Source organism: Pogoniulus pusillus, chromosome 8 (genome assembly GCF_015220805.1).
Source record: "Pogoniulus pusillus isolate bPogPus1 chromosome 8, bPogPus1.pri, whole genome shotgun sequence".
Classification (NCBI taxonomy): Eukaryota; Metazoa; Chordata; class Aves; order Piciformes; family Lybiidae; genus Pogoniulus; species Pogoniulus pusillus.
This window is the reverse complement of record NC_087271.1, coordinates 24,296,955-24,324,485: the sequence shown is the minus strand read 5'-3', so window position 1 is coordinate 24,324,485 and position 27,531 is coordinate 24,296,955. Positions and strand designations below refer to the sequence as shown.

The 27,531-nt window shown below is 53.4% G+C and overlaps 2 protein-coding genes across 4 annotated transcripts; one reads left to right on the top strand and one right to left on the bottom strand.

Moving 5' to 3' along the window:
- Positions 1–511: 511 nt before the first annotated feature.
- POMGNT1 (protein O-linked mannose N-acetylglucosaminyltransferase 1 (beta 1,2-)) lies at positions 512–14,996 on the bottom strand. Of its 3 annotated transcripts, none has more exons than XM_064147641.1 (22): positions 14,877–14,996; positions 13,727–13,924; positions 10,598–10,706; positions 10,129–10,244; positions 9,768–9,833; positions 9,237–9,350; positions 8,447–8,564; positions 8,088–8,186; positions 7,481–7,608; positions 6,809–6,879; positions 6,432–6,507; positions 4,927–5,010; positions 4,755–4,796; positions 4,480–4,538; positions 3,886–3,958; positions 3,452–3,580; positions 3,043–3,168; positions 2,833–2,897; positions 2,232–2,276; positions 1,919–2,054; positions 1,296–1,405; positions 512–1,016 (listed from the first exon to the last, which is right to left on the bottom strand). In XM_064147641.1, exons 2-22 carry the CDS (start codon positions 13,835–13,837, stop codon positions 914–916), a joined length of 1,980 nt encoding a protein of 659 aa, XP_064003711.1. In that variant the 5' UTR covers positions 13,838–13,924; positions 14,877–14,996; the 3' UTR covers positions 512–913. The 3 variants fall into 3 exon arrangements, with proteins under 3 accessions (XP_064003711.1, XP_064003710.1, XP_064003712.1); XM_064147640.1 differs by having other exon boundaries at positions 13,727–13,921; XM_064147642.1 differs by lacking the exons at positions 10,598–10,706; positions 13,727–13,924; positions 14,877–14,996 and adding an exon at positions 10,329–10,347.
- Positions 14,997–15,176: 180 nt separating this feature from the next.
- LURAP1 (leucine rich adaptor protein 1) lies at positions 15,177–21,741 on the top strand. The gene is made up of 2 exons (XM_064147639.1): positions 15,177–15,420; positions 19,054–21,741. The coding sequence occupies exons 1-2, from the start codon at positions 15,220–15,222 to the stop codon at positions 19,741–19,743; spliced, it is 891 nt and encodes a 296-aa protein (XP_064003709.1). The 5' UTR covers positions 15,177–15,219; the 3' UTR covers positions 19,744–21,741.
- The last annotated feature ends 5,790 nt before the right edge of the window (positions 21,742–27,531 follow it).

Genomic DNA, 27,531 nt, shown 5'->3' with positions numbered 1-27,531 from the left:
CAGTACCACAGTCAAGGATCATACACAGCACCTCTTGCTCCAGAGGATCCTGGTCCATCTTGCCCCTGCAGATGGGGGATGCCTGCTAGCTGCTTCTATCTTGCTCTGCAAGGCACTTTCACCCCCTTTCCCATGACCTGGGGGACAGGGCTGCTCCCCACAGAGAAGGTGAGTGAGGATGGTCTAAGCCACAGCACATAGCCTGGTCCATTTCCATCTACAGCCATCTCCACCTCCCAGAACCGTGGAGAAAGGACACGGGCACCTGACCACTCTCCTACATGTCCCTCCTGGCAAGTTCAGATCTTCAGCATTGCCTTTCGCCTGTGAGTTGGGCTGCACCAGTCCCTGCAGAGCAAGAAGGGAAGCCAGTGTGTGTGGAGGTATCCAACCTGTCGTCCAGGCTTCAAGGTGCATCCGTGGTGCAGGAGACAGAACAGAGGCTGGAAGATGCCCTCTTCACTGACGGGCACAGAGCCAGTCAGGCAAGAATCAATAAATAACACCCAGGTGGTAGGCTGCAGCACTTGCATGTGAGCATGCTGCCTTCTCAGGGCTGAAAGGGGAAGCAGAAGTGTTTCTCAAGGCCCCCCTCTAGCCCCAAGTTGAGCATCTCCTTCCTCTGACCTTGCCCAGCCAGGGGGCAAAAGGAGCAGCGTTAGTAAAGAGTCTGTGTTAAAAACCAGAAGTTCCTGGGATAGGGAGTGGAATATCTACAGGGAAGGACCCTGTTCCATGTGAGAAAGAGGGACATCACAACAGGGGGCTGGAGGGGCTCTGCAATCTCATTTTGCAGCCTGAAATGGGAGCCCATGTCCAGTTACCAGCCTCCAAGAGCTGCTGCCAACTCTGTCTCTGCACTGTGGGGGCCTCTGTCTTCACCTGGGTCCCCTTCACTTCCCAGCTTTCAGTCTCACGTCTGCTCTGCTGCAGCAACTGCTGGCACTGCTGCTGCCCCCTCCTCCTTGGCGGGAGGCTCCATGTAGATTGGTGTCACTGATGAGGGTTTCTTGGACCTGCAGATGATGAAGAAAATGGTTGGGAGTGGGCAGGGGTGGTGGCCCCCCTCAGGATCGCAAATCCCAGCAGCACTGGCTGGCCTTCTTGGCATCATCTCCTTCACAACTGGGGCATCCTCCAGCCCTGGGCACGTATCCTGCCCCACCTTCCAACACACTGACTAAGAAAGGGGTGTGGTATGTCCCAGGATTGGTCTGGTACAGGTGTGTCAAGCACGGGACAGTACCTGCAGGACAGGGGGATGTTACCCAGATTGCTGTGCCTCTGTTACTCACGAGTAGGGGGAGGCAGGGACCCCCACCACAAGGAAGTGGTTCTTCTTGCGGAAGAGCCGCCACAGCCCCTTGTGGTTGCCACGGACATCCAGGTCCCAGATGTGGAGGCACTACAATGGTGGGGAGAGAGGAAGAGGCATCAGAGCCTGAAGACAGACACCAGGGCCAGCTGTTCCATGGCAAGAGAAAAGCCACCACCTCTGCCCCACCGAGATACAGCAGAGGCCTGCAGTCTTTGATTAGGGTGGTGCAGAGCAGCCCAGCCATCACCAGAGAGGGGTAACCCACCCCCATCCCTGCCTCAGGATAGGGGTTTGATTATTACCTCCAGGCAAGTGATGGAAACTACCAGACAAGATCAGGCCCTGAGATCCCACATTAAGAAAGTCATAAGATCTATCTTCTCCATTGAATCAAGCATGTGAGCTTGATTCAATGGACAGATGTCTTAGATGACCCAGTGCCTTTTGTAAACACCAAGAGCTTTAACATTACCCAAGGACAGCAAGAATCCATTTGCTGAGCTGCATCCATGCCACATGCAAACCCAAGAAGAGTCAAATGCTTTCCGGTGAAGCCAAGATTAGTGCAGGAATGAGGAGTGGCCATGTTAGAGGCCTCACCTTGGCAAGTTGAGTCCAGGTGGTAAAATCTGCCTCTTGCTCCATCCTGATGAACATGACATAGACCTTGCCCTCAGTGTCGGGCACAAAGGAGTCCTCACAGGGATTCTTGCTGTGGTCCAATACCTCAGCCTCACTGCATAAACAGAACAGAGTGAGAAGGGACCCCAGTCTCCTCCCTTTTCCCACTGCAGCATATTTCAGACAAGCAGGCAGTGCCTGTGGGCACTGAGGCCACCTCCACTCCTTCTTCTGTCCTGGTTGGTTCACCTATTGCACCCCATGGTCTCTTAACCTTCCTGCAGGAACTTACCCCAAAAGCCGATGAATTTCAGTCTCATAGGCATCCTTCCTCAAGCTGTTGAGGAAGGAGAGAACAGAGATCAGGGCAGAGACAGGCAGTTTGACAAGCAGAGAACGTGCCAAGATGATCCAAATTTAAGACTGTCTCAGTGTAACACTACAAGGCAGACAGAATCACAGAAGTAACCAGGTTGGAAAAGACCTCTAGGATCATCAAGTCCAACCTATCACCTAACACCTTCTAATCAACTAAATCACAGCACTAAGTGCCTCATCCAGCCTCCTTTTAAACACCTCCAGGGATGGTGACTCCACCACCTCCCCATGCAGCCCATTCCAGTGGACAATCACTGAGGAGCTGGGACTGCCAATGTGTTCTGGAGGATGTGGCAGCAAAAACATGACCCTTCAATATGTCCACTAGGAGCACAGGGTAGCTGATGCCAACCTCACAATAACACATTGCAAGGATTCTCCACCAAAAGGCCACTGTGCTGGGGCTGAAAGTTATGTCTGTTGGTCCGCAAGGAAGGGTGATGTTCTCAGAGCAAGGGGACGAGGGTTAAATCAAACAACTGCTTCATCTAGATCTCATTCTGACCAGCACTCACCTCTCCACATTTTTAAGCTGGACATTTGGTACTGTGTTGAACTTGTGCTTCTTAAAATAGGCTTCCTGGGATGAAAAGAGAGGGGAGGGAAGGAAAACAGGGCTCAGTAAGGGGTAAGGTGACTTGGAGGTCACCTCAAACATCCCTGCTACCTGCAAAGTCAGAGCTGAGTGCAAGGACAAGGCTTGGGTGCTGAGGGGAGTCACTCACGTGAAAGTAGCCGTTCATGTTGAGCCCGACGATGCCGAAGTGGTAGGAGCGCGAGATGTCAGGGATGATGCACTCCCGGCCCCTCCGCTGCTCAGGCATCCGCATCCACATGTCCCAGTCCCAGAGCTGGGGAGGAGAAACTGCCACTCACACTCAACTCTGATTTGGCAATGTGACCATGCAGGGACTTTTCTGGCTGCCCCTTTGGTCCCAGTCAGCTCTGGGCCTGGTTACATGGTTCTGAAGTCATTGCCTGGGGTCCAAGGCTATTCTGCTTGGGTATACTCCTAAGACAAGTTCAGAGACAGGGCTCTTCCAAAAGATGTATTCACAGGGACTGGGTGATGACCAGGAACTGCTGATGAGCAGAGACAGGTGTAGAAACCCAGGGCTCTGCGAGGGTACTCACCTTCTCAGGGGTTGGCCACTTTGGCTCCAGCTCATCCTTGTACAGGCTCTTTCGGAGTACCCAGCCCAGGCCTGGCATGGTCTCTACACGGTACAGGAGCGAAGGGTCCTCAGCTGTGTGCTCATAGCCCTGTAATGTTAGGGGGGGCATTTAGCACCCTGAACGCACCCCTACCTCACTAAAAGAGGTGGCATCTTGCTCCACTGAGGGTCTCAGTATAGGAAGCAGGGGACGGCCCCTGGGAAGCACATGGCATGGACAGGATAGTGATTTGAGGGCCATTTCTGAATGCCCTAGGTAGTGGTTCAGAGACAGACCCATGCAGGATGATAGTTTGGGGGCACCTAGCTTTAAAGATTGAACTTGGACCCCAGCCTGACAGGGAACAACACAGTGCAGAGGTGTCCTCACTCCACCATCCTTCCCTGACCTACCTGGTCATTCCAAGCTGAAATGCAGTACAGGCTCTCATCCTCCTCCAGAAGGTGTATTGACTGGCTCAGAAAGCTGAGGAAAGAGTTTCCCAGTTCCTGGTCAAGCATCCTTCCCACATACAAACCAAGGTAAATTCTCTACTAAGAGAGAAACCCCTCTGCAACTGCTGGGACTGGTTAACCCATCCCTTGGGCTAAGATAGCTGATGCTGGTGCGAGATTAGGGAAAGAGCACCCCAGCAAGCTGGGACAGGGACAGTATTGTCTCTGACTCCACCTTTAAGGACAATCAGGAGTCCCATTAGACACTGTCCCTGCCCTGTCGCTACAGGGCAGTCCCAAGCATGCATACAGATTGGACAAGTGTCTCCGAAGAAGCAAACCAGGAAGAGATGCCAGACCTCAGAGTCACCCTTCATTAAGTGCCAGGACAGCGGACTCAAGAATCTGTAGGCAGAGCTCAGTTATGGCTGTTGCCTGGGGAGTGCTCAGCCTCAGATAGGTGAGCTACAGCATGGCACTGATTTAGTCTCGCCTGAGCAGCCAGAAAGCCTCTAGGAAGTGCCTCACCTAAACAGGAACCCACAGCTTTACCTGAAGAAGTCAACAGAAATGTCAAGGTCTTCTTCCAGAACCACAGCAAATTTAGCGTCCTGTAAGGCAAGGAGAACATCAGAAGGATGGAGAGGAAAAGGACAGAGCAGAAAGCCCAAGCAGCATACCCCCTGCTTGTGTTGTTCCCTGCCCCAGGGGACTGACTCCAGCTCAGAGAGGAAGATCACAAATGTCACTCTCCCAGGAGAACCCTGCACTGTCTTGCTCCCACAGGCAAACAGCAAGACAGGGCACAGGCAGAGGTTCTCACTCACCGGGAAGAGATTGAAGGTTGCAGTCAGACTGGCTTTGTAGTGCTGCAAGAAAAGAAAGATCAGCCTGTGTTACCAACAGCCTGACACAGATGAGGGGCTAAGCCTGCCTCCCTCAAATGCTACCCCATGTCCCAGGAAACCACTCGCCCAGGATGTGGGAAAAATCTCTCACCTGGGAAACTCTGGCATTTTTAATGCTGATGGGAGTGTGCTGGATTCCTGAGAGGCCAAACAGCTCCACAACATCCATGGGCTCCTGCAATGAAAGATACAAAGCTCAAATGCACGGGTCTGGATACATTCTCCCCTCACTCTTCCAGCATCAGCTTCTGGAGACAAGAATATGCTTATGGAATCCCCAGCATGTGGCTGTCCTCTTGGGGGCAAATGAGGCTCAAAATGATACCATGCTTGTAGACCTCACAGCAAGGAACTCACCAAACCCTCTTGGGCCCTCTGTCCTTAATTAATGCCCTAAGTTTCTGTTAGCCCTGCTAGTTTGCAGGCCCAAAGTTGTATCCAGGAATTATCTGATATGCCCCAAATTCCTAGTCTCCAACTGACAGTGCAGAAAGAAAAGTGGTATAGCCAGGAACACCTACTAGCTGCTTAATGTCAAGACCACAATCACCTTCATTTTCTCTCTCAGTTGCCAAGAAAGGAACCTCCCTGACTATGTACATCAACACTGGGTTAAAAGTAATCTGTATCTGGGCTGGCATTCTCCATCCCTTTACTGTCCATCCCACACCTAGGCATACAAGCGAGAAGTAGCTCCTATTGCACCAACTGTTCCCCCCTTCCCTGAAATCCACCATGGCAGCATAAGCATCCAGGCTGCCCCCTTGTAGTTAAGGGATGATGCTCTAGTTGCCATGGCAATGGATGCTGCTATTTTAACCACTCTGATGTACTGCAGTAAAAGATTGCATGAACAAACCAGTTCCACCAGCCCTACAACCTGGCAGTGGTGGGAGAGGCCTGCAAGGGAATGAACCTGTTTTCTTCCTCACCTCCATCACAAGGCAACCATAAAATACCTCATGGTCTACTGCAGAGACGAGGGCTAGAAAGCTCCTGAGACCTACTAAGATCCCACATACCTGTCCCAGAGTACATCTTGCTGCCAGACAGCGAAGGCTTGCAGTGGATCCTCCAAAGCTTTTTAAGTTGAGCTGACAGAAAAGTCTTTGCCCTCTAAAGAACCAGTTTTCCTCCTTAGCTTTCATGAGCCTTGTGAAAACAAACCACTTGGGCTCTCTTCACCTCTTACTGAGAGTGGAGCTAGACAGGCATAGCTAGACTGACTTTGTTCTGCTTCACGCAGGAAGATGGACAGGTGGTGCTACACTCAGACGCAGCTCAAAGGGCTGGTGACACTCAATGAGAGAAGATAATGGGGAGAGCGTAGCACAACAAAGTTATCTGTGCACACCAACTCCTTTCTGACATAGGGATGTCAGCCCTGGGCTTTAGGAAAGGCCAGGACAGCTTTACTCACTTATGGTTTGGCGAAGCTGATTGAACTTGCACGGGTGGGTGAGGAGCAATATGACCCACCACAAGAAGGGTGAAGGGGCTTATTGTCAGCCATGGACCAAAGACTGGGTCAGTATCACATACTCTCAATTGGGGAACCAAGGACATGGCTGCAGGGACCTCTGAGAGTGCTCTCACCTCATAGTACCCATCGATGAAGACGGTGATCATCTGTGGATTGACACCCTGAGCCGACAGCAAGGAGCGCAGCATCCTGGGGAGAGATTGAGAGGCCTGAGTGCAAAGCTCTACTGGATCCAGACTGCTCAGAGGGGTGTGGATCCCTTTGGGTGGGGGAAAGGTGCATGATGAGGGAACAAGACCTACTGCCCTTGGGCTCTTCCCCTCTTCCCTTTCCCATGGCCAAGGACCCAGGATCTGTCCAAGCACGTCTGCCCATATTGCTCACGCAACCCCAGGAGGAGGCTGACTCCTGCCAGCAGGATGAAGGGGAGGGCTTGAGTCATGTCTGGTCTCATGGCACAGAGAGAAGCCACCTCCCCAGGAGTGCTCACCTGTACAGGTAGTTGGGGCGGTTCCCTGCAATAACAGCTACAGGCACATCAAAGACTTTGTTGTCCTTGAGCTGGAAGGGAAAAGACTATGTGACTGGGGCTGAGGAGGCCATGCCAACCAAAACGGTCCTATGCCACTGAAAGCAGGATTCAAGGGGTAGGGATCAGCTTTGTTGTGAAACAGCAGAGCTGCACAGTCCTAGTCCTTAGCTCAGGACCACATCAAACAAGTGGGTCTCTGCCCAGTACTGCTGAAGACCCTGCTAGCTTTGCCCCACTCGCCTCATCTCAGACCCAGCTACCAAATCCCAACTTGCATCCAATGGCAGATGTCTATCCAACCCCTTCAGCACTGTGCTAAAGCCAGCCCGAAGGCTGTGATAGCTGCTCCATCTCCAAACACCGAGGCTATGCTGCTTACTCTGATGTCCCTAGAGCCATGGTAACCTGGCAGCTCAGGGCAGATACAGAGCAAAAGAACAATCCTTCCCCAACATGGCCTGACCATGCACATTCACCTTATCTTTGCTGGGGTTAAGAGTTTGCCCAGGAGCAGTCTTCACCACTCAGACTGAGCTTAAGAACAGGGCTCTGCATCTGAACTGTAGGCATCTGGTCCAGCTCAGCCCTCCCTCCTGGAGCCTTCCCTGAATACTCTGCTCCTGCACTCACAGGATCAGGGTTGAACTCAATGGGTGTGGGATCTTTGCAACTGCAGACGCTGCCATAACCTTCTACTTTGCTGCAGAACCTCTTCCGGCGGCGGTTCAGCTCTGTGTCAGGCCAGTGGCACTCAGCATCTGGGAGCACCAAAGAGAAAAAAAACAACAATAAAAAAAGATTGCTCAGCCCCATGGCCTCACCTTGAGTGCCTTTGGCTGCACTGCCACACAATGTCTCTCCCTACACTCAGCCACCCCCAAGCCTGACCTGGATGGATCACCAAACAGTTCTGGATTCCAGATATAACCACAGAAGCACTCGGAAGCCAACCCACCTTATGGCCTGCTCTTTGAGCAGCAATGGGACATGTTTGAGGCCAACAGCCAGATCATACACTCATTTCCCAATACTCACCTTTCTTGACAATGCCTGGAATTTCCATGGAAGCAGGAAGAAAGGAAGCTGGTCTAATTTTATAAGTTATCGTCCTGATCTCAAACAATCTTAAATCGATCCTGGGATGTTGCTAATGGACCCAAGGCTTTGGACTCAGAAACACCAATAGCAGACATCTCAAAGAGGTACCTTGCACTGCAGAGTAAATCTTATTCCTTACCTTCCACTGATGTCAGATGAACTTCTGTCTTCAGCAGTACAGGGTCACCCCACGTAGAGAGGGCAGGCGACTTGGCGTGCTTCTCTCCGTATACTTCTCCTGGAGCAGAGACACAAGGTCAAGACTATCTGGAAGGGTCCATCCCTGCTGCACCAAGGCACAACCTGGGGCTATAGCTCAGGGTGGCAGCTTGACACCTTTTCCTATCTGCCTCTGGAGAGCTGCTGAAAGGACATGCTCTGCCTCCAATCCCTCTCTTGTCCCTGGGGATGGAGCTTCTGTTCTCTGTGACTTGTTCCTTGCTCATAAAGCCTATTGGGGATTGGCTGTGTTTGCATTCGTCTGGCTGCTAGACTCACCTCCCTTCTTGCCTGCAAATGTCCACATGTCTCTCCAGCTTAGGAATGGTGCAACTTGGCTCCCCAGGCTTTTCAGGACATTCTTGGCTGTGTCCTTCAGGTGAAAGGAGCCTTCATCCTGGAACAAAATGCAACTCTTCAGTTGAGGTCTGGCTCCTGATGCCGACAAGAAAAGTCTCCCATCAACAATGAAGACATACAGGGTCCATGCCTACCCTTGAACCAGCTGAGCCAGAAACCTTCAAGAGCAGGTTCCTATGGTTTCTGTGCCACTAAACTTGCTGGCTGGTGTCCCTATGATCCACAGGGATGTCAGGAATCATGGACTACTGTTTCCTAAAGACCAAACTGTTCTCAAGCAGGGCTATGTGTTCAGCAATACACCACAGAGCTAAACATGAAACCTTGAAGAATCACAGTGCTGCTCACATAGCAGCCCAGAAACAGCATAGCCCACAGCATGCCCTGTAAAGCCTGACACTGGGACCCAGAGAAGAAGCCCATCACATCCTTATATTTCCTCATGTCCATTCTCCACCTAGCCTCTTGGTTATTGCTCCAGGTTCTGACACATTTGCTTCTTGCTTTCCTGCCTTGCTGGGGACACATCTGTAGCAAAAAGGGAGAGCAAGAGGACAAGGTAAGTGATCCACCCAGGGGATCACAAACCAATGGGGATGTGACACTTAGACCTAGAAATGCCTTACTACACTTAGAAGGTAACGGTTCAGATAACCTTTAGGGCATCCTGACTCAGAGTGACTTTCCTTTTGACACTAAGGTCACACACCTTAATAGTGAAGATCAGGATCCGGCCTCGGGCAACCATGTTGAGGAAAAGTACCATGGCTTCATCTTCATGGGGAGAATAGGTGTCAAAGACTCGCTTGGCCATCACATGACCCTGTTGGTATTCAAACATCAGATACATTTTCATGCTACAGAGGCAGGACATGCAAAACGATGGAAATCTGTTCTGGAAGCCTCAGTCCCTGAATGACACAATGAGCTACTTTTCTGGTACCTCAGGAAGTTAGTCCCCAGGTAAGCTTAGCCCTTAGGCCTTCATGCATGACAAAGTGCACCGAGGTCCATGGGACAGCACTACCCAACAACTCCTCTCCCGTCTGCTCCTCAAGGACAGCGTGGTAAACACAAGAGTCTCTGGCTGACCATGTCATGCTCTGGAAACTACAGGCAAACAAGCATTTGGGGACTTCCCTCCTGGCCGCCCTTTGCCTCATGGACTCAAAAGTTACAAGAGCAAGGCCAGACACTGCTTGGTGAGAGAGGCAAAGGCAGACACACAGGGATGGTTTACCGTGGCTTGATTTAACACGATGACATGGATCCCTCTTCCCTGCTCCCGAGCCTCATCTTCCAGGACCTGCAAGTAAGGAAGTGATGAGAACCATACACCCAGACTTCTTATTCCCTGCCCATTCAGCACAGCAGAGCCACCAAATAAGGGGCCTCTCTCCTGTGACATTTTGGTTTTGCTCACGGCAGTGATGGATGCCAGAGCAGAAAGCTATGCAGGAGACTTTGGAGTCTTTTAGGCAAGAGATCCACTCCTGTACTTTTTGCTACCCATGGAAGTGCCCTCACCCACTACTTGAGGCTTCACATGTTCAGATTCATCCAGCATCTGCTGACAGGGACAGTTAGTGCTCATCACTCACCGTTGTCCCATCCACAGCCACGTAGACCTTAGACCGACTGGAGTACACCTCGACATCCAAGACCTTCTTGTTGCTGACAGGGTGCCTAGGAACCTCCACATTCAGCATCTCATCATCTACAGGGAAGAAATGCCCGGTCTCTGGCAGGCTTGTCCCTGCTTGGTGCTAGTCCAGCCAAGCCTCCAGAAGGTCATACCCACCAGGTATCTCAGTCAACCAAGCCATGGGTCAGAATCTATGAAATGGCAGGTAAGGGACATCTGAACTGGCAACAGATCTGGCCCCAGCTATCCCCACATACACCTCTGCAGCCAAATGTGCTGAAGCCTTGAGTAGACAGGAGTGGCAATAGCCTGTACTGATCATTTTTCTTAAACCTGTCCTGTCTTTCATACTGTAGCTGGTAATGAGTTTGCCCCAACTTCAAAAAATTACTTCTTTCCTTCAATTTCCTGATGCTGCCCCTTACCATAATCCTGTGCAGACTCCTCTTCCTCCTCATAAGCAGCTCTCCTGGTGTCCAAGATCAGCTTGATGTTCACAATTACAGTCACAAGCAGGAAGAGGACAGCACCTGTCTGCAATGCAGGATGCTTTGTGTTAGCAACTTGTAAGTAACAACCTCAAGATCAGCCCAACATTGTGGCAGAGGCTGCAGGGCACCCCAAGGAAATCTTGCAAGGGATGTTAAGCATCTGTCATTTCCCATTTTCTTATGGGGGAAGGAAAAGAGAAAGAAATACATATGACTGAGTTTTAGGGTGAAACACATCAGCTGGAGAGCACAGACTTGTTATATGAGAATTAACTGACCTCCAACATACCTCTGCTTCCTGATCTGCAAGCAAATTCCTGCTAAAATACTGCACCAATGCTGAGGGTGGCTGCAGGCAAGGAGTTTGGTAATTTAAAGTTACAGCTCCCACAGTAACCTTAGCTCCTGCCTCTCATGCAGCATCACTGCTCTTCTCCCTCTCTCTCTCTCTCTCTCTGGAACTAGAGTATGTATTCAGGGTACTCAGCAGGACAGGAGATGCTGTGTGACTACAGCAAGGCAATGGGAAGAAGCTGAGGTCTGACTTCAGGAAACTGCACTGTGCCAGAGGCTGCAGCCTTACTGCCTGCAGCAAACTTCAAGGCAACCCATGTGGATGCTGACACAGAGGGGTATGGGAAGGTCCAGTAGTAATGATCCATCCTCTGATGTGATCATTACCATTGCTCATGGCCTTGCTGCTCCCAGATCAAGAGAAGGGAGAAAAGACTACAATATGCTGCAAACGTTTGTATTTAATCAAATTCATCTTGCTCCTCTTTTCCTCACTTTCAGCCTTTTTCCTGGCATCTGGACTCAGTCAAAAACAGGAACTCCTCCATACTAAAAAAGCCTTTTCTGAGACAGAGCCACTCAGGAGGAGGACTTGAGCCACAAACATCTTGATATTGGCAAATAATCCACCTACAAGTGTAAGCTACAAGAGCATGTCTGGCCACAGCCAAAAGGATGGTCTTAGAGCTGCAATGTTGACCTGGGATTGCAAGACAAGATGTCAGCTGAAATGATTTGTCCTTACTTGACCCAAGAAGCTTTGTAACCCAAGGCCCAAGTGCTTCTTCATGGTGGAGAGGTGACAGCAGCATGGTCGTGGAGCTCTACACAGGAACAAAGTCCCTGTCCAGTAGCTACAGCACTGCCACAGCTCTAGAGGGAGGCCAGAAGCTGTGCTGGAAAGTCACACAGGAAGGGAAGGCTTTGGATTTAAGACACAAAACTCCAAGCAGCCATTAGTTACAAAGCTAACACTGCTGCAGGGCTGCACCACCTGCCTCCGTGCCAGAATGGTACATCACAGTAGAGCCACCACAGAGGGACAAACCTGACTGCTATGTGCTGCTAACTGATTCATCCCATGGCTCAAGAGCTCTGGCCCATTGACCCAGTCACAATTTGGATGTACCAGATGGTTTCCAGCTTCAGCCATGCAAGTTCTGACTAACCTCCTCAGAGCGTCCCAAGAATCAGCATGGAGACATCACAGCAACCAAGAGAGAGGAGAGATGAGGTTGCTGGAGGCTGCAAGGGGATGCCAAGACAGGTCATAGCTGCATTTGAGACTCTTCTAATTGCCCTTCAACTACTCAGCAGTTTGCTTCCTAAAAATCTGTGCCTTTTTCAGATCTAGGACCCTTGATTGTCCAAGGTCTGGTATGGAGTTGAGATCACACATAGGCCTGCTCTTGGTTAAGAGGCACAAAAGGATTCCTACCCTACCTGGCCAACTACTGGCTCAAAACTATATACTGCTGTTATCTCTGCAAAGCAGCCAAATGGGTTTGAGAAGGAACTGAGGAAGATGGAAAAGCAGCAACGAGACATGATGACATAAATGTCACAGTGGCATTTTGGCTTCTTTGTTTGCTGTTGAATCAGGAATAAGAGCACTTTTTGGGATCTATGCACAGGAAGCTTTCAATTAGAACCTAGCCTGGGGCTCAGGTAAGGAACAGGCTGTGGCCAGTAGCAAGGCCACCTTACCAACCTGTCCAGACCTTCCATCTTGCTCAGTACTGGAGATGTAGGGAAGCAGCCCTGGTGACCTTGTTAGGCAGCAGAGGGCAAGACCAGCAGCCATGTGTACCAAAGCTGGCTCAGTCACAGCTGCTGATAGAGGCTCAGCTGCTGCAGATATGGCTAATTCATACCTGCAGCTCTAGTTTGCTTTATTTTAAGCCAAAATTTCATGTTTTAAGCCACAGCAGTACCATGAGGGAAGGGGATGACAGTAGGCAGGCTCTGGCCCACCATCCCCAGTGCAATGAACAGCGTCGGCCTGAAGGACCAGGCCTGTTCTCAAGCCCTGGGCACCACAGGGGACACAGGACTGAGCAGTCTTCCTCCTCAGGGAACCCTCGCAAGCCTTTGTTCTCCCAGGCATATGCAAAACCCTTCCCTGCTCCCTCTCACAGGAAGAGACTGCCAGATTTTATGAGCTCTGCTCATGTCAGGAGCAACTCTTACCTGCAGCTTGCTGCCACAGTGCCAAATCCTTCCTGTCCTTACATCCCCAGACAGCTCCCGGACACTGGCTCCACCAAGGATTAGCCGTTTTACAGTACAAGCGACCAGAGTTTCCCAGACACCAGCTGTCTCTGGGGCACAAGATCTTGTTACCCTGTCCTATTTTCTCTGTCCACCTGTTGTGCATTGTACCAGTCTTGGTTTGCAATCCAAACGGGGCAAAACTGGTTTCCCACTGCAGGCTGAGCCCTGCTTGCACTTGGCATAGGTCTAGAACCAGGAGGGGAGGAATTGGTTATGTTTCCAGCTGAAAACCTCCCAATGACACCAGGATAACTGCATCTCCTGTCACAGCTACCCGACTGGTCCATCCGAAGGGGCTGCTAACCATGGCAAACTCTCCTATAAATGAGTACAAAGCCATTAGAGGAGGCTTCTTCAGGTACAAATTAACTTTCCCAGCATGCTGGGTCACTCAAGACTGCCAGCAGACCCACTTCCACCCACACAGCTGCTCCATAAACTTGCAAATCCCATAGATTATCCTTCCTAATCCACATGGACCCGTGGGTGACCCACCTGGCAGAGCTTCCGCAGGGCGCGCTGGTTCATCAGCTTGTACTTCCAGGCGAGGTACCAGCTCCGCTTCTTGTGGACTTTGACAGCAGGGTTAGGTTTCCACTCATCCATCGTCACGGAGCCTGGCACTGGGGTAGCTGCGCAGGGCAGGGGTCAGGATGTGCTCTGCTCCACTCTCATGTCCATCAGGGCTTCCTGCTGGGATGGGATGGGTGCCAGGTGAGGAAGGCAAGCACCTTCAAACCTTCTCCCCAGCAGAGGTAGGGCCTGGCACAAGCAGCAGCCATGGACAGCACTTGTACCACAAACAAAAGGCTCATGGAGCCTCCTCACTTGCTAGCACCCTGAGCCCTACAGGGAGCTATCCAGGAGGCCACGATTCGCAGCAGGACTGTAAGTCAAGTGAGGGGAAGCCCTCGAACATAGAGGCCTGTGAGGACCTCTGTTTCAGCAAGGCTGCTGCAGTGCAGTGAGCACACTCCCACAGGCTCGGGAAAACAAAAGTGGCTGACCATCAGGGATGACAGAGGTGCCAGCACTGGCCTGCGGGGTCCCTGGCAGGGAGAGACACCACCCCTACTTGCAGCAGTAGGGCTGCGAAGCACCACCACCCCCAGCTGCCGGGACGCGGCTAGCCTACACACGGGGACCATAGTCCTGATGGAGATCCCGGCACCCCTGGGACTGAGGGGCCCTGTCAGGGTAAGGCCAGGCTCCCCACACAACCTGCTGGGCCCGGGCAGGGATGGAGAGGCCCGGCATGACCAGCCGTGGTGCTCCAGCCAGGCCCCTACCCAGCGCGAAGAGCACCAGTTACGGGCTGGAGAGCCCACAGCAGCTGCAGAAGGGAAAGGGACTGGGGAGCCAGAGCGCTCAGAGGAAAGGCAGCGACGCCGGAGAGAAGAGGACGGGTATCGCAGGGACACAGGGCTCAGAGGAGGGGTTGCGGAGGCAACCGGCACGCTTCACGCTGCAGGGGGAAGGGAGAGCTAGGCATCCAAGGGCGGAGGCGGAAAGCAGCGGCGGCCCCCCTGGAGCAGGAGCGGAGGACTGGGAGTGCTCAGGCGCTTCGCGAGAGGGGAGAGCCCGGGGCGTAGGCGGGAAGCCGGACGGTGCGGCCCGGAGGGTGCGTGCCGGCCGCGCTACTCACGGTCCGCGCGGTGCAGCTAAGGCGGGCCGGGCAGGGGCCGGGCAGGGGCCGGGCTGGGCAGGGCAGGGCTGGGCTGGGCACAGCACGGCTCGGCTCGGCGGTGCCAGCGCCGCCGCCCCGCCAACCCCAGCGCCAGCGGAACCGCGCCGCTTCCGGCGCCGCAGAGACGCCTGGGGGGGCGGGGCCAGGGCAGCCCCCGCCCGCAGCGCCGCTCTGCACTCCCCGGCGGACCTCGCTGGTGCGCGGGCAGGTGGAGGCGGGGGGCGGGCCCGGGGCGGGGCCGGGGCTCGGTGCGGGGTGACAGCGCGGCTGCCGCCCCGCGCGGCGCTGCCGCCCCACCCGCATGGAGGGCGGCGGGGAGGCGCTGCCCGCCGACCTGCGGGAGCTGGTCGGCAAGGTGGGACGGCGGCCGCCCGCCGGGCTGCTGCGGGGGCTGCGGGCCGAGACTGCCCACGCACCGCCGGCGACAGCACCGCCACCGCCCCCGGCCCGCGGTGCCCGCCTGCCGCTCGCCGATCGCCTCCGGGCGCTCCGCCTAGAGCTGGTGAGTCCCGCTGCACCGAAGGCACTGCTTGATACTCTCTGTACCTGCCCACCGACCCCCTCAATAACTGCATGGCCCCCGTGACTGTCCGTATCCCGTGTCCCCTTCCAACGGTAGCTACATCCCCCCGGGTAACTGCCTGCTCACCCTGGGGTTACGGCCCCCTAATAATGCCCCGCGATTTACTTGCATTCTGGGGACCCTGCTGTGTTTTGCTCTTTTCCTGTCTCAGTTAACAGCCCCCAGCTCATGGCCCCCCCTCTCTCTGGTCTTCTACTTCCCAGCCCACGCAGCATCCCGCACCCGAGGTCCCACGGACCCTTCTATCAACTTCTGTCCTATCTCCCTCACTCCACGCGTTCTTCAGGCGCTGGCTCCGGCAGAGACCCGGGTGTCCCAAGGATCAGGATTTAGGGCAGGGACCTTGCCAAGGGCATGGTGGCGGGTCCCAGTCTCCGTCTCCACTCCGGCCCCTCATTGGGTGTCACCCCTGGGTGATAAGGCAAACGTAGGACTGCTGGTGGCAGCTCTCTTGCCTCCCTCTTTTTCTGGAGGGATCAAATCCCGACGATGCCTGCGCCTGCGGGAAACGTGGCGAGATTGGGCAATGGGTTCAAGTGCTGCTGGGGGAAGGGATGTTCCCACGCACACGCTGGAGTGGGAGGCAGTAAGCATGGTTTCCACAGGGGAACAGGCTAAATATACTGGCACCCCCGCCTGCCACCTGGGGGACTGGGGACCCACCCAGCCTGTGCCCTCTGCACCCGTGCCTTTGCCAGACTCGTATTCCCCATCCAAGCAAAAGCTTTCATGCTCCCTCGGCACCAGCTTCCGGGCTGCCCTCTGATCAGAGTAGAAAGGTCTGTGAGCCCTGACTTGCTCAGAGGAGAAGGAAGTAGCAGTGATATTTGCCCTGCCCAGGTGCAGGCAGGGTCAGCCCATGCTCTGCAAGGCTTGGCCTTGGCCGTGTGTTATTAACCTCAACTCACAAAGGCTTTTTCTTTATTTATTTTTGGCCCTTCTTGCTGGCTTGCTGGAGAAGTGAGGATATCTCTCACCCAGGGTAGCAGGCTGGCAATGGCACCTGGGTGCCCAAAACCCATCACAAGGTTCCACTTATCTCCCCATCCTCATGAACAGAACCCAAAATCTGACTCCCCCAAGAAGAGACCAGCAAGCCCAATGCTCAGAGTTGAAGCTCTGAGGAGCAAGTGGTGAGAGAAGCTGGCAAATTCCCATTCTTGCCCCTTTGCCTGGGGAGGCTGTTTTATCCATGGGGCTAGATGTCTTGAAGGAAGAAGGTGCCTGCAGTTTTCTTGCATGCTAGGGAGGGTAGCAGGACCATATTGCCCCTGGAGGATACTCTCAATCCCTGCGAGCCGTTAGAGAACGTGAGAAGTATGACAGTCCCCAGTTTGGCTGTTGTTGATATGAGATTGGTGCTAACTGACAAGACCAGACCCATCAGCACACCTGGAGAAACACAGAGAGCAGCTGTACCTAGGCTTTCTCCCATGCTAACCTTACCTTGCTGGAGAAGGAAGTTCTTGGAGTGCAACAGTGGGGTCAGGCTGGCTTGAAAGAGCAGCAAATCAACAGACAACTCTCACCAGCAAATGATATAAGAAGTGAGGAGTGTTTTCCCACTCTTTGCTCGTGGGGTGCCTCCCACATCATCTCTGAAAGCCACAGTTGTTGCACGAGGCAGAGAAAAATGGGGAACCTCCCCATCAGAGCTTTCCAGCTTTCCTCCTCCCGCATCTTCTCCCTGCCAAGGCCAGATGCTTTAGCAGCGTGTGCAGAGAAGTCCATTGTAGGCAGTTTTTGAAATAACTTGCCTAGAAAGGAAGTTTCTGCTCTTCAAAGCTGGCTTCTGCTCCAATCCAGGCACATCACTGCTATTATTTATTTAAATCCAGCTCGAGGAGTGCAGGGAGGGGGAGGTGGGGTTGGTGTTGGATCTCTTTCCCTCTTTTTTTTTTTTATCCTCTGGACTGAGAAGTGTCACATGCTAAAACCCTGGCTAGATTTTTCCCAGGCTCCTTCCTCAAATGCTTTTGTTGCTGTGGGACTTGGAGGCAGGGGGGGTGGGTCACTTGTGGGTGGGAGGGTGACTCTGAGGGTACCGGATGCTGGGGACCGGGTACTGTCCTTAGGAGTGATCCCAAGGGACTGTCCAGATTCCCAGCATGGCTTGCCAGTGCTGAGGATGGAGTGTGTTTGTGAACAAGCTCATGGGCATACGGAGCTCCCAGGCTGCCTGTACCTGTCCTGCAGTGGTTTCTCTCCCTCTCCTGCCATAGCTGCCTTATCCTTTTTCCTGGCAAAATCTTTGCATCCCGCGCAGGGGAAATCCAGTGGCTTTCAGCAGCCAGTATCACACAGACAGGAATGTCTTGGCATGCAGGGCTTTCTGTTAGGAAAACAGATGTTTCTGCAGCAACTGAAGTTTTGCAAAGAACTTCCCCAGGCTCAGAGGAGCAGGAGTCAGCAAAGCAAGTGGTGCGATCATCAATATCTGTCCCCAAAATCATCTTCCCCTCTTTTGGGAGTAATCTGTGTCTCGGGCTCCAAATCCTGACATGTCATGTTGTCACCAGGCTTGGATTAGCCCCACGAAGTGGGAAAGTAACTGCATGAAGGGACTTGGTTACAGTATCAGTATCACAGTATCACCGAGGTTGGAAGAGACCTCATAGATCATCAAGTCCAACCCTTTACCACAGAGCTCAAGGCTAGACCATGGCACCAAGTGCCACGTCCAGTCCTGCCTTGAACTGCCCCAGGGACGGCAACTCCACCACCTCCCCGGGCAGCCCATTCCAGTGTCCAATGACTCTCTCAGTGAAGAACTTTCTCCTCACCTCCAGCCTAAATTTCCCCTGGCGCAGCCTGAGGCTGTGTCCTCTTGTTCTGGCACTGGCCACGTGAGAGAAGAGAGCAACCTCCTGCTGGCCACAACCACCCTTCAGGTAGTTGTAGACAGCAATAAGGTCACCCCTGAGCCTCCTCTTCTCCAGGCTGGTTGAAACAGACCAGGGAGGTGCTAGTGGTCTAGGCAGACTCTTGACCTGAACAATGCCCCTACCTGGTCCTCTTGCCCTGCCAGCAACCTCTCAGACCTTGGGCAATGCTCTGGGCTCAGTTCTGCACCCAGAGCCTCCAGATTCTTGCTTAGCCCTGGCCCTGTAGGACACAGCATTCTATATTTATTTCTCCTGGCTGGTTGGTGGCTGGTGGGTGCTGTAAGGCACCAGTTCTGATGGTTGTATTCCCAGGTCTTGGAAAGGGTCACAGAATCACAGAATTAACCAGGTTGGAAAAGATCTCTAGGATCATGGAGTCCAACCTATCACCTAACACCTTCTAATTAACTAAGCCATGGCACTAAGTGCCTCATCCAGCCTCCTCTTAAACACTTCCAGGGATGGTGACGCCCTGTTCCAACGGGCAATCACTCTTTCCCCTGGAATGGTTGCCTGCTTGATATTCCCACATGTTGTGCTGTTCATCAGGCAGCTTGGGAGACCTGCAACCACCGTGGTGACAGTTCTGCTGGGACTTATGTCCTTTGGCCTTCAGGGTCATCTTGGTCCCCCCCCAAAAACCCTCTGCTCTCTGTCTTCCCACCAGGCCTACTTGCGAGCAGTTGACGTGAAGATCCTGCAGCAGCTGGTGGTGGTGAACGAGGGCATCGAGGCAGTGAAGTGGCTGCTGGAGGAGAGGAGCACTCTGACCAGCCGCTGTAGCAGCCTGGCCAGCAGCCAGTACAGCCTGGTGGAGAGCCAGGAGGCCTCGCGGCGGGGCAGCTGGGACAGCCTGCAGGATCCCAACGACAGGCTGGACAGCATCTCTGTTGGTAGCTACCTGGACACACTGGCTGATGACATGGATGAGTATTCCCAAAATGCCTCTGAAACCTCCGCTGCAATCACACCAGGCAGAGCCTTGGTCAGGGCGGAGCAGGATTGGGTCAGGATTGACCCTGAAAGGGGTCTTGCAAAGCAAGAGAAGGGCAAAGCAGAGCACGAGTGGCCCCATATGGACCTCTCCCTGCCTGGGCTGCCCCAGGATGAGCCCTTTGCTAAGGAGTCCCAGGTGGCCAACGGGTATTTGGACCAGCATCCCTCCTCTCTGGAACCAGGCAGAGACATCAAATTGCCTTCAGGGGCTGGGGAGAAGCTGGGGAAGGAGAACTCAGGTGGGAAGACTCAAAAAGCCGAGGCTGACATCGAGAACTGCAAACTCCACAGCAAACTCCACATGGAGTACGATGCCCACTGGCGCTGGCTCCAGTCTCAGGATGATGTTACGTTCTTGTAGCCTGTGGCTTTGCCTCCCCAGTCCAGTTCTCCCAGCTGGTCCAGTCTTCCTCCTTTGTCTCTGCTTGGGAAAGTTGGGGTGGCTGGAGAGGAGGGGACAGCCTGGCTTGATGGTCTTACACTGTTCCCCTGAACCCCTCAACAGTGTTTGGTGAAGCAGCCCTAAAGGATGGGGAATGCCTACCCTGTGGTAAATTTCTGGGAGAGGCAGGATGAGGTGGTCCCCATAAATTTAGTCCTTTGCTCTGGGGTGGTGCTTGTAAGTGGTGGCTGGTCACTCTGTTATCCTTGGTGTTGGTGGCAGGGAAGAGTTGATCAGGGAACCTGGGACAGTGGGACTCCTGGGATCCTCTCCCTTCTAATCTTCAGCCTCCTGTCTGCAAAAACTGAGGATGCTCCCTGCAAACTGGCTATCCAGAGAAGACAGGAGATGCTCCCAAGCAGCCACAGCTTGGTGGTACCAGCAAGTGAGGTGAGGGCAGGACCATCAGCAGGGCATCCCTGTTGGATGTGCTCATTTGCAGTCATCTTCAAGACCAGTGTCCATTCAGAGCAGAGCTGACCTGAGGCACCTGGGGTTTGGTCACAGCACATGATGGATGCTAACCTCTCCTCCCTGTGGGTGGATCTCTGCCTCTGTGAAGCTGGTCTGAAGAGCAATCAGGGCAGTCACTGTAGCTGCTCCCATTAGGCTGGAAGACTTTGTCTGTGCCCTGCAGAGGAAGGACAATGGTACAGGCTTCCCTTCCTGGTGTGATTACACAAGAAGGGCAAAGTACTGGATAGGAGATGGAGATCCAGCTGTCCCAGTTTGTTTCTGGGCAGTCTTTCACCTCAGGACCAGGTTTTGCAGAAACCCTGGGATGTGGCAGCGTGTTGGCAGCCTGACAAAGCCCATGGGGCTCAGTCTCCAAAAGGCTTCTGATTTCCCCTGACACAGTATGATGGGGATGACAGCCTGGATTCTCCATGTATGATGTATGGCATCGGGCTTCTGCCATCTACCAGCAACCAGAAACATGAAGCTCCTCTGCCAGAGTGGATTTGCCCTAGAGACATCTTCTCTGTCCTTTCAGCCTTGGCTTCTGCCTGTGCCTTTTGCTATCCACCCACCATACCTCCCAACACACCCCTTGATGGCTTGTAGAGCATGGCCTGCAGCTGGAGCTGGGTGAGAGCTTGGGCAGGACCTGCTGCCTTCACCAGATGATGCAGGGAAGGACCTGAGCATCCTGTAGCCCCCTGCTTCCAGGAGAGGAGCTCTTCTACATGCATGGACTCACCTGGATTGCACCCATGGGTGCCTCTCTCCCTGGCTGGGTGCTGTCACAGCTTTTCTCTTGCCACGGTGCTGTGTTCCCCTGCCTGCATGGGCTGCTGGCTGGCTCTTTACTTGCTGGGTGATGGGAATGAGGTCAACATCTCTTAACCTCTACGAGAAGCCAGGCGAGAGGAAAGACATAACTGTAACTATTTCTAGATGCAAGATGTAAGCTGACTGTGGCTAGGAAGGTGGTTGACTGCATGATAGGCTCAAGTTGTGCCTCTGAAGCAGCAACTTCAGTGGAAACTACTCTCTGTGCTGAGACTCCCGAGCATTCTCCTTCCCCCTGTAGTACTTCAGAGCATCCTGGATGGACGTGGAGAGCGGAATAACCTCTAAAATTCCCCAGAGGTGGCACCTGCGAGGACTTGGAATCCCAGCAAACAAGGACTGGGCTGCCCTACATGAGCATCCCACCTGCCTGCCCCAGCACAGCTGTGCTTGACTTACTGTTGCCTGTGAGCTGCTTGTGGCTCCCTGCATAGCTCCACTGCTGCTGCTGAGCCATCATGTCCCCCAAGGCTGTCTGTCCCCCACTTTCTTGCTAGCTCTGCATTCAGTCAATCAGCTGAGGGTCCCTGGGGGTGAACAGGGTAAGGCCTCCAGCACTGTTAAAATAATTCTCAGCAGGAAAATAGCTGGCTTAATAAATGGTAGTGTTTCTCCCAGGTCAAATGGTTGATGCTTTGCTGAGCTTATGGGGTTTCTGGGGGAAGGGGTGAGGCTCTGGGCTGAAATTCCCCGAGGCTGTTGGAAGCTCTGCAGGCACAGCAGGTTTAGACCCAGTCCTGAAACAGGCACAGACCATGTGTCTGGGGACCTGTCCCTTCTCATATCAGCGTGGTGACACACAAAGTCATGCTTCCTGAACCAGTCAGGCAGCAGAGCAAGTCTGCTGGGAGTGAGGATGGTGGTGAGACTGGATCTCTGGGAGATACTGAGCTCGACTGTCTCCCACTGAAAATGGCAGCTTCACCCTTCCTGCCCCAAATTCCCAAGGAAGATCTTTCTAGGAGTTTGCCTGTCCTATTAGTTGTGCTAGGTTCTCCATTTGCTTCCCTTGTCCTGCAGCTGTAGCTTTGGCTTCCTGGGCCTTCTCCACCCAGGACATGCCGGGGAGGTCTGGGTGTAGGACAGAGATTTCTCCAGCCCAGCCTGGGGCGGGAGCAGCTGCAGCTCTGACCAGGCTGTTGGGATTTGCTCTTGGGTGGGTCTCTTTAAAAGCACTGGAGCCAGTGCTCCTGCAAACATCAGCCTTTCCAAAGCAAACGCAAGCAGCTTATCCAGCCCTGCCACCCATCCCAGCCTCAGCATCCGTTCTGGCTGCTGGCTTTGAAACTGTGAGCTTTTGCAGATGGAGAGGTGGATGCTGGAGCCAGCAAGACTCGACAGGATTTCCCCATTTTCTGCTGGGCTTAGGTAAAGAGCAAAATTAAGTGAAGAAACCTTAGAAACAAAATCTCCATTCCTCTTCCAAACCTAGACCCCAGCGATTAGACCACTCTGTGTTGTGGCAGATCAGCCCTTGCTGAGGATCCCCCGGGCATGGATTTTCATCTGAGCTTGCAGGAGCCTACATTTCTCATAGCCCACAAACCTGGGACTCCCCCAAATCCCAGCCCTTGGAGCTGGAGGGGTTGCTGAGACATCCAGTTTTCCTGCCATCCCCTGCCCTGTCACAGCTGCCTGGATGTGGGGCCACCCACCTGCAGGCTTTGCTGAGGCACACGCAGAGCCAACGTGCCCGAAAACCAGCCCCGGTGACCTCCTTTCTGCGCTGCAGCCGCGGCTGGGAAGCGGCGCAGAATGCAGCGCTGCAGCCTGTCCTTGCCGTGCTTTGCCTGGCCCTGCCTGTTGCTGCCCTTGGGCCGTTCTTGGGCTGTTCAGCGCTGCTATCAGGTAAGGAAAAAAAGGCAAATAAAGCAGGCAGGATCCCAGCTGGTGCCAGAAAACGAGGACCTCTCTTACAATAAAAACACCAGCGAGCCTTTTTTTTTTTGGAAGATATACACAGAGATTAGGCTGCCTTAATGAGGTAGTAAAACACTTGAATAGCTCCCCTTGCCAGAGTTATTAAAAAGCCCCCTGGGCTTTCCCCTCCCTGTGTGCAGCCCAGCTCCAAAAGGGCCTGTCCCCTGAGCACTGCAGCCGTTTAAGCGATTTATGTTCATGGGAAGGCAGTGTGAAAATAACCTTTCCCAGGAGAGAAGAGGCTGGCCTCTGTGGTCAGAAGGCAGGCAGCATCCAGCCCCTCTGCCAGCCACTGTGGCCCCAAACAACCCTGTGGGCTCACTGGCATGGGGGGATATCACTGTGGGGTGTCCTGGGGGCTGGTGAAGGGGATGTGTAGGGGCAGCCTGCAGGGCTGGATCCTGGCACCCTGACCATCCCGGTGCTCACTGTTGTCCCCTGTGCCACTCCCTGTGCGTCGTTCAGGGATCAGGTGCTGGGAGGCAAACTCTGTGTATTGGGACTGCTGTAAAACGGTGGCCATGCACAAGCACCGGCTTGTCTCAGATCTCCCTGCCACCTTGTTTCCTCTGGCACCTACTGCTGAGAGGTTCTCTCAGTTCTAGTTTGAATTTCCCAGAGACTGAAATATAGCTACTACAACTGATACAATTATGGGATGCCTTCCCTTCTTCCCCTTTGTGGAAAGAAAGGAATTAGATGTAGAGAGGAAAAGGTAAAAACACCCCCAAATAAATAGTCTCACTTTGATTTGGATGGTAAAAGAGAAAACTTTAACAATAAATGAAAGGTAGATGAGGTAGGGGAGTTACAAAGAGGTATAGGGAAGGAAAAAAAACCCAACATACAAAATATAGATATATATATATGTACACAACCAGATTGATGGCAATGGGTGGAGGCAGAATCAGGATTTGGTTTTGTCCACCACTAGGAAGGATGGCCACCTGGTAAAACAAAGAGCAGCAGCAGCAAGGTGGTGGTGGTTAACAGGCAGGGAGGCAAAAGAGAGAGGGAAACAGGAAATTCCTCTGCTTTTATAGGGGGCTAGTAGGGAGTGGGAGTGGGCTAACCACTACACCTGGAGTAAGGTTCAGACCCATTCCTGGGGAGGAGTTAGGAGGATCTGGGGTCGGGGTCAAGCCCACCCCCCAGGAGGGTTAACCCTTTACATAGGTGAAAAGATAAGAAAGGGTCCAGATGAAGCTAGTCCAAGCTAGGGCTGGTGGTGTTCTCTCTGCCTGTTCCCCCAGGCTGAGTACAGGCTGTGCAGGGTGACCTGTCTGTAGATCAAACTCCTTGAGAGAAAGCTTTCAGTCAGAGCTGTGCAATGAAGTGGCACAGTGACTGTGGAAAGCTGTCCCCCAGGCCACCCCAGCCCCTGGGGCAGTAGCAGGCCCATGAACACCATAGTTCTTGTAAGCCTTGCTGGGGAGCATTGCTGTGAGCAAACCCTGGGCTTGCACTGCCTGATGTGCTGGGGCAGAAGAGGCTGACAAACTGGGCAGGGAAGGCTAGCCATGCCCCCAAGCCTGTCCTTTTCTTGACAGCTGGGATGGTTTCTTGGGCAAGGCTGAAGTGTTGGTGCTGGCTGGGACAAAGCAATGAACTCCAGGGAGAGCCCAGTGATGCTGAAACCAGGATGATACTGAGTCTTGATCCTGGGGCACCTGGCATACAGGCTGGCCCTATCATTCAGCTGTCCTCCAGCCAGCATCTCTCACTCAGCCTGTTCCTCACACCCTGCCCAGGACCTCCGTAGTATGGGTTAAGCGAGTCCAGTTCCTGTGTCTTGAGTTCCTATCTCCTTCTGGGCTTTGCTTCCCACTACTCCAGAGTTACAGGGCTCTAAAGGAAGAAAGCTCCTGCAGGTTTTGTGCTAAGAGGCAGCTGAGGAGAAGAGAGAGATGTTACCCAGTGCCCATCTTCCAAGGTATTTGCTTGCAGCTGCTCAGCCTCTGGCACACTGGAGAAGTCACACCAGAGCAAAGGGTGCTCCAACTGCCCAGAGCAGCTCAGGAACCAAGTGGGAATCTCACGGTCACCTCCTGCCTCCTCCCTGCTGTGGGGACCCTTTGAGTTGCCCCCTCCTTGTCTGCTCTTGTTGTCAGGGGCTGAATGACCATCAGGCTGGTGAACATGGGGACAAATGTGAAATGCCAGCCAGGAGGAAGCTGAGCCTTTGGGAAACGCCTCCTCAGGCTGTTCCCTGCCTGGACTGGCAGAGAGCCAGGCCTTTGCTTTGGAGAATAATCCTCTGGCTTTAGAGCTTCCTGGCATGCCTTGGGAGTGAAAAACAAGCACTGCTGGAGGCCTTATGGGTGTGTGGGCATGGGTGGGTGGCAAGAACAGGCTCAGGGCTGAGTTCCTTTCCTGTGCCCCCCTTCCAGCCCAGTGGGTGCTAGGAGGAAGAGGTGGCACAGCAATCCCTTTCCTCACTGTTGGGTGGTGGGCACCCACCCAGACCCATTAGGGTTCCTAATATGCCATCTTCTCCTTTCCACTTCTGTGATCCATCACTTGGCAAGGGTTGCTCTGTACACAGGAGTAGGACCCAGGGCATTCCCACTCAATGCCACCCCAAGGGTAGCACCAAAAGCTGCATGTACCCAGGAGAAGGGTGTGCTCCTGCTCCTGGCTCTGCTTCAATCCCCACCAGGGAAGGGCATAAAAATCTCAATTGCTCTTCTGAGAAATTAATCTGCTTTTACTGTCTTAGTGCAGTCTGACCTAGAAGAACCACCCCGGGGGTGTTTGGGTCTTTTCCTCCCTGGGGAGAGTTTAAAGTGAGAATTGCAATAAATGTATTGTCACGAGGCTGTGGGAGACAGGGGCCAGGCCTGCAGCAGGGGGAAAGTGATCCAGGAAGGGTCAGAATGGTTTTAGGCAGGATTTTCCACGCTGCCCCTCTCCTGTCATCCCTACTGGTCCTGGGGGGCTGGAGAAAATTGCATCTGCAGTGGGCAGTGAAACAGAAATGGTAAAAGACTTAAAGCTGTGTTGGGTTGCCCCTTGTGTGTTGTAGAGTCCGGGGGACTTTGGCTGCAGAGAAGTGAAAGCTGAGCTGCTTAAAGAAATCACTTAGCAGCCAGGATGGTGGCAGAGGCTGGCAGGGATACTGACTGGCCAGGGACGATGGCCTCATGCTTCACAACCACCTCTCAGGGCATCGTCAAGATACACCCTCACTGGGGACACCAATGGAGTCGAATGGGGAGCAGGACTGGAGAGGGATGTCCCTGTCCAGCTGCAGTGCTTGCTGTCCTCCAAACTTAGCTGTGGTGGGGGACTGGGCAGGAGAACAGCATCGGCCACCAGGCAGGCATGGGAGGTGGAATATGCTTCTACCACATACTCACTCCCACCCCACCAAACCTCCCATTGCTCCATTTGACTGCTCCAGCTGAAGGCTGTGGAGCCATGCAGCAAGACCTGGACAGACTGGAGAGCTGGGCACAGAGGAACCAAATGAGATTCAACAAGGACAAGTGCAGAGTCCTGCACCTGGGAAGGAATAATAAACTGCACCAGTACAGGCTGGGAGGTGATCTGCTGGAGAGCAGCCCTGTGGAGAGGCACCTGGGAGTTCTGGTGGATAACATCCATGGGACTGCAATGTGCACAAAAAAGGCCAATTGGATCCTGGGGTACATTGAGAAGAGTGTGTCCAGCAGATCAAGGGAGGTTCTCCTCTTCCTCTACTCTGCCCTGGTGAGATTTCATCTTGAGTACAGCGTTCAGGTTTGGACTCCTCAGTTTAAGAGGGACAGAGATCTGCTGGAGAGAGTCCAGCAGAGGGCTACAAGGGTGATTAGGGGACCAGAACACTGCCTGATGAGGAGAGGCTGAGGGACCTGAGGCTTTTTAGTCTGGAAAAGAAAAGACAGAGAGGAAATCTAATAAATGTTTATAAGCATCTGAGGGCTGGGGAGGACAGGCTCTGCTCACTTGCTCCCTGGGATAGGACAAGCAGCAATGGATGTAAGCTGCAGCACAGGAGGTTCCACCTCAACACAAGGGGGAAATTCTTTACTGTGAGGGTCACAGAGCACTGGAACAGGCTCCCCAGAGAGGTTGTGGAGTTTTCTTCTCTGGAGGCTTTCAAGGCCTGTCTGGATGTGTTCCTATGTGACCTGAGCTAGATTGTATGGTCCTGCTGTGGCAGGGGAGTTGGACTCAATGATCCCTTTGGATCCCTTCCAACCCCTGACATCTTGTGATCCTGTGACATCCATTGAACCTCAGTCCTCTTCATCCCCAGAGGTGAAGCCCATGTGGCTCAAATGCCATTCCTGGTTTTATAGCACAGGCTGAGTGAGGGGAGCCAGCACCCCAGTACCAAACCCACACTGTTAAAATACTCAAGCTCATGTCTTGGGGGTTACACCCAGGTGTGGAGCTTCATCAGCCTTTAAACCTCATCAGCTGTTCTGCAGGGCCAGGAGAGCTCTGCCTCTTGCTTGCTCCCTCCCTGCCTCAGTTTCCCTGTTGTTA

Bases quoted from the DNA above. Each gene is read 5' to 3' on its own strand.
- POMGNT1 (XM_064147641.1), bottom strand. From the start codon at position 13,837: ATGGATGAGTGGAAACCTAACCCTGCTGTCAAAGTCCACAAGAAGCGG. The intron at 2,898-3,042 runs GTGAGTGACTCC...TTTTCATCCCAG, and splicing joins ACATGAACGGCTACTTTCAC to GAAGCCTATTTTAAGAAGCA. The intron at 1,406-1,918 runs GTGAGGCCTCTA...CCACCATTGTAG, and splicing joins CCTGGACTCAACTTGCCAAG to TGCCTCCACATCTGGGACCT.
- LURAP1 (XM_064147639.1), top strand. From the start codon at position 15,220: ATGGAGGGCGGCGGGGAGGCGCTGCCCGCCGACCTGCGGGAGCTGGTC. The intron at 15,421-19,053 runs GTGAGTCCCGCT...TCTTCCCACCAG, and splicing joins GGGCGCTCCGCCTAGAGCTG to GCCTACTTGCGAGCAGTTGA.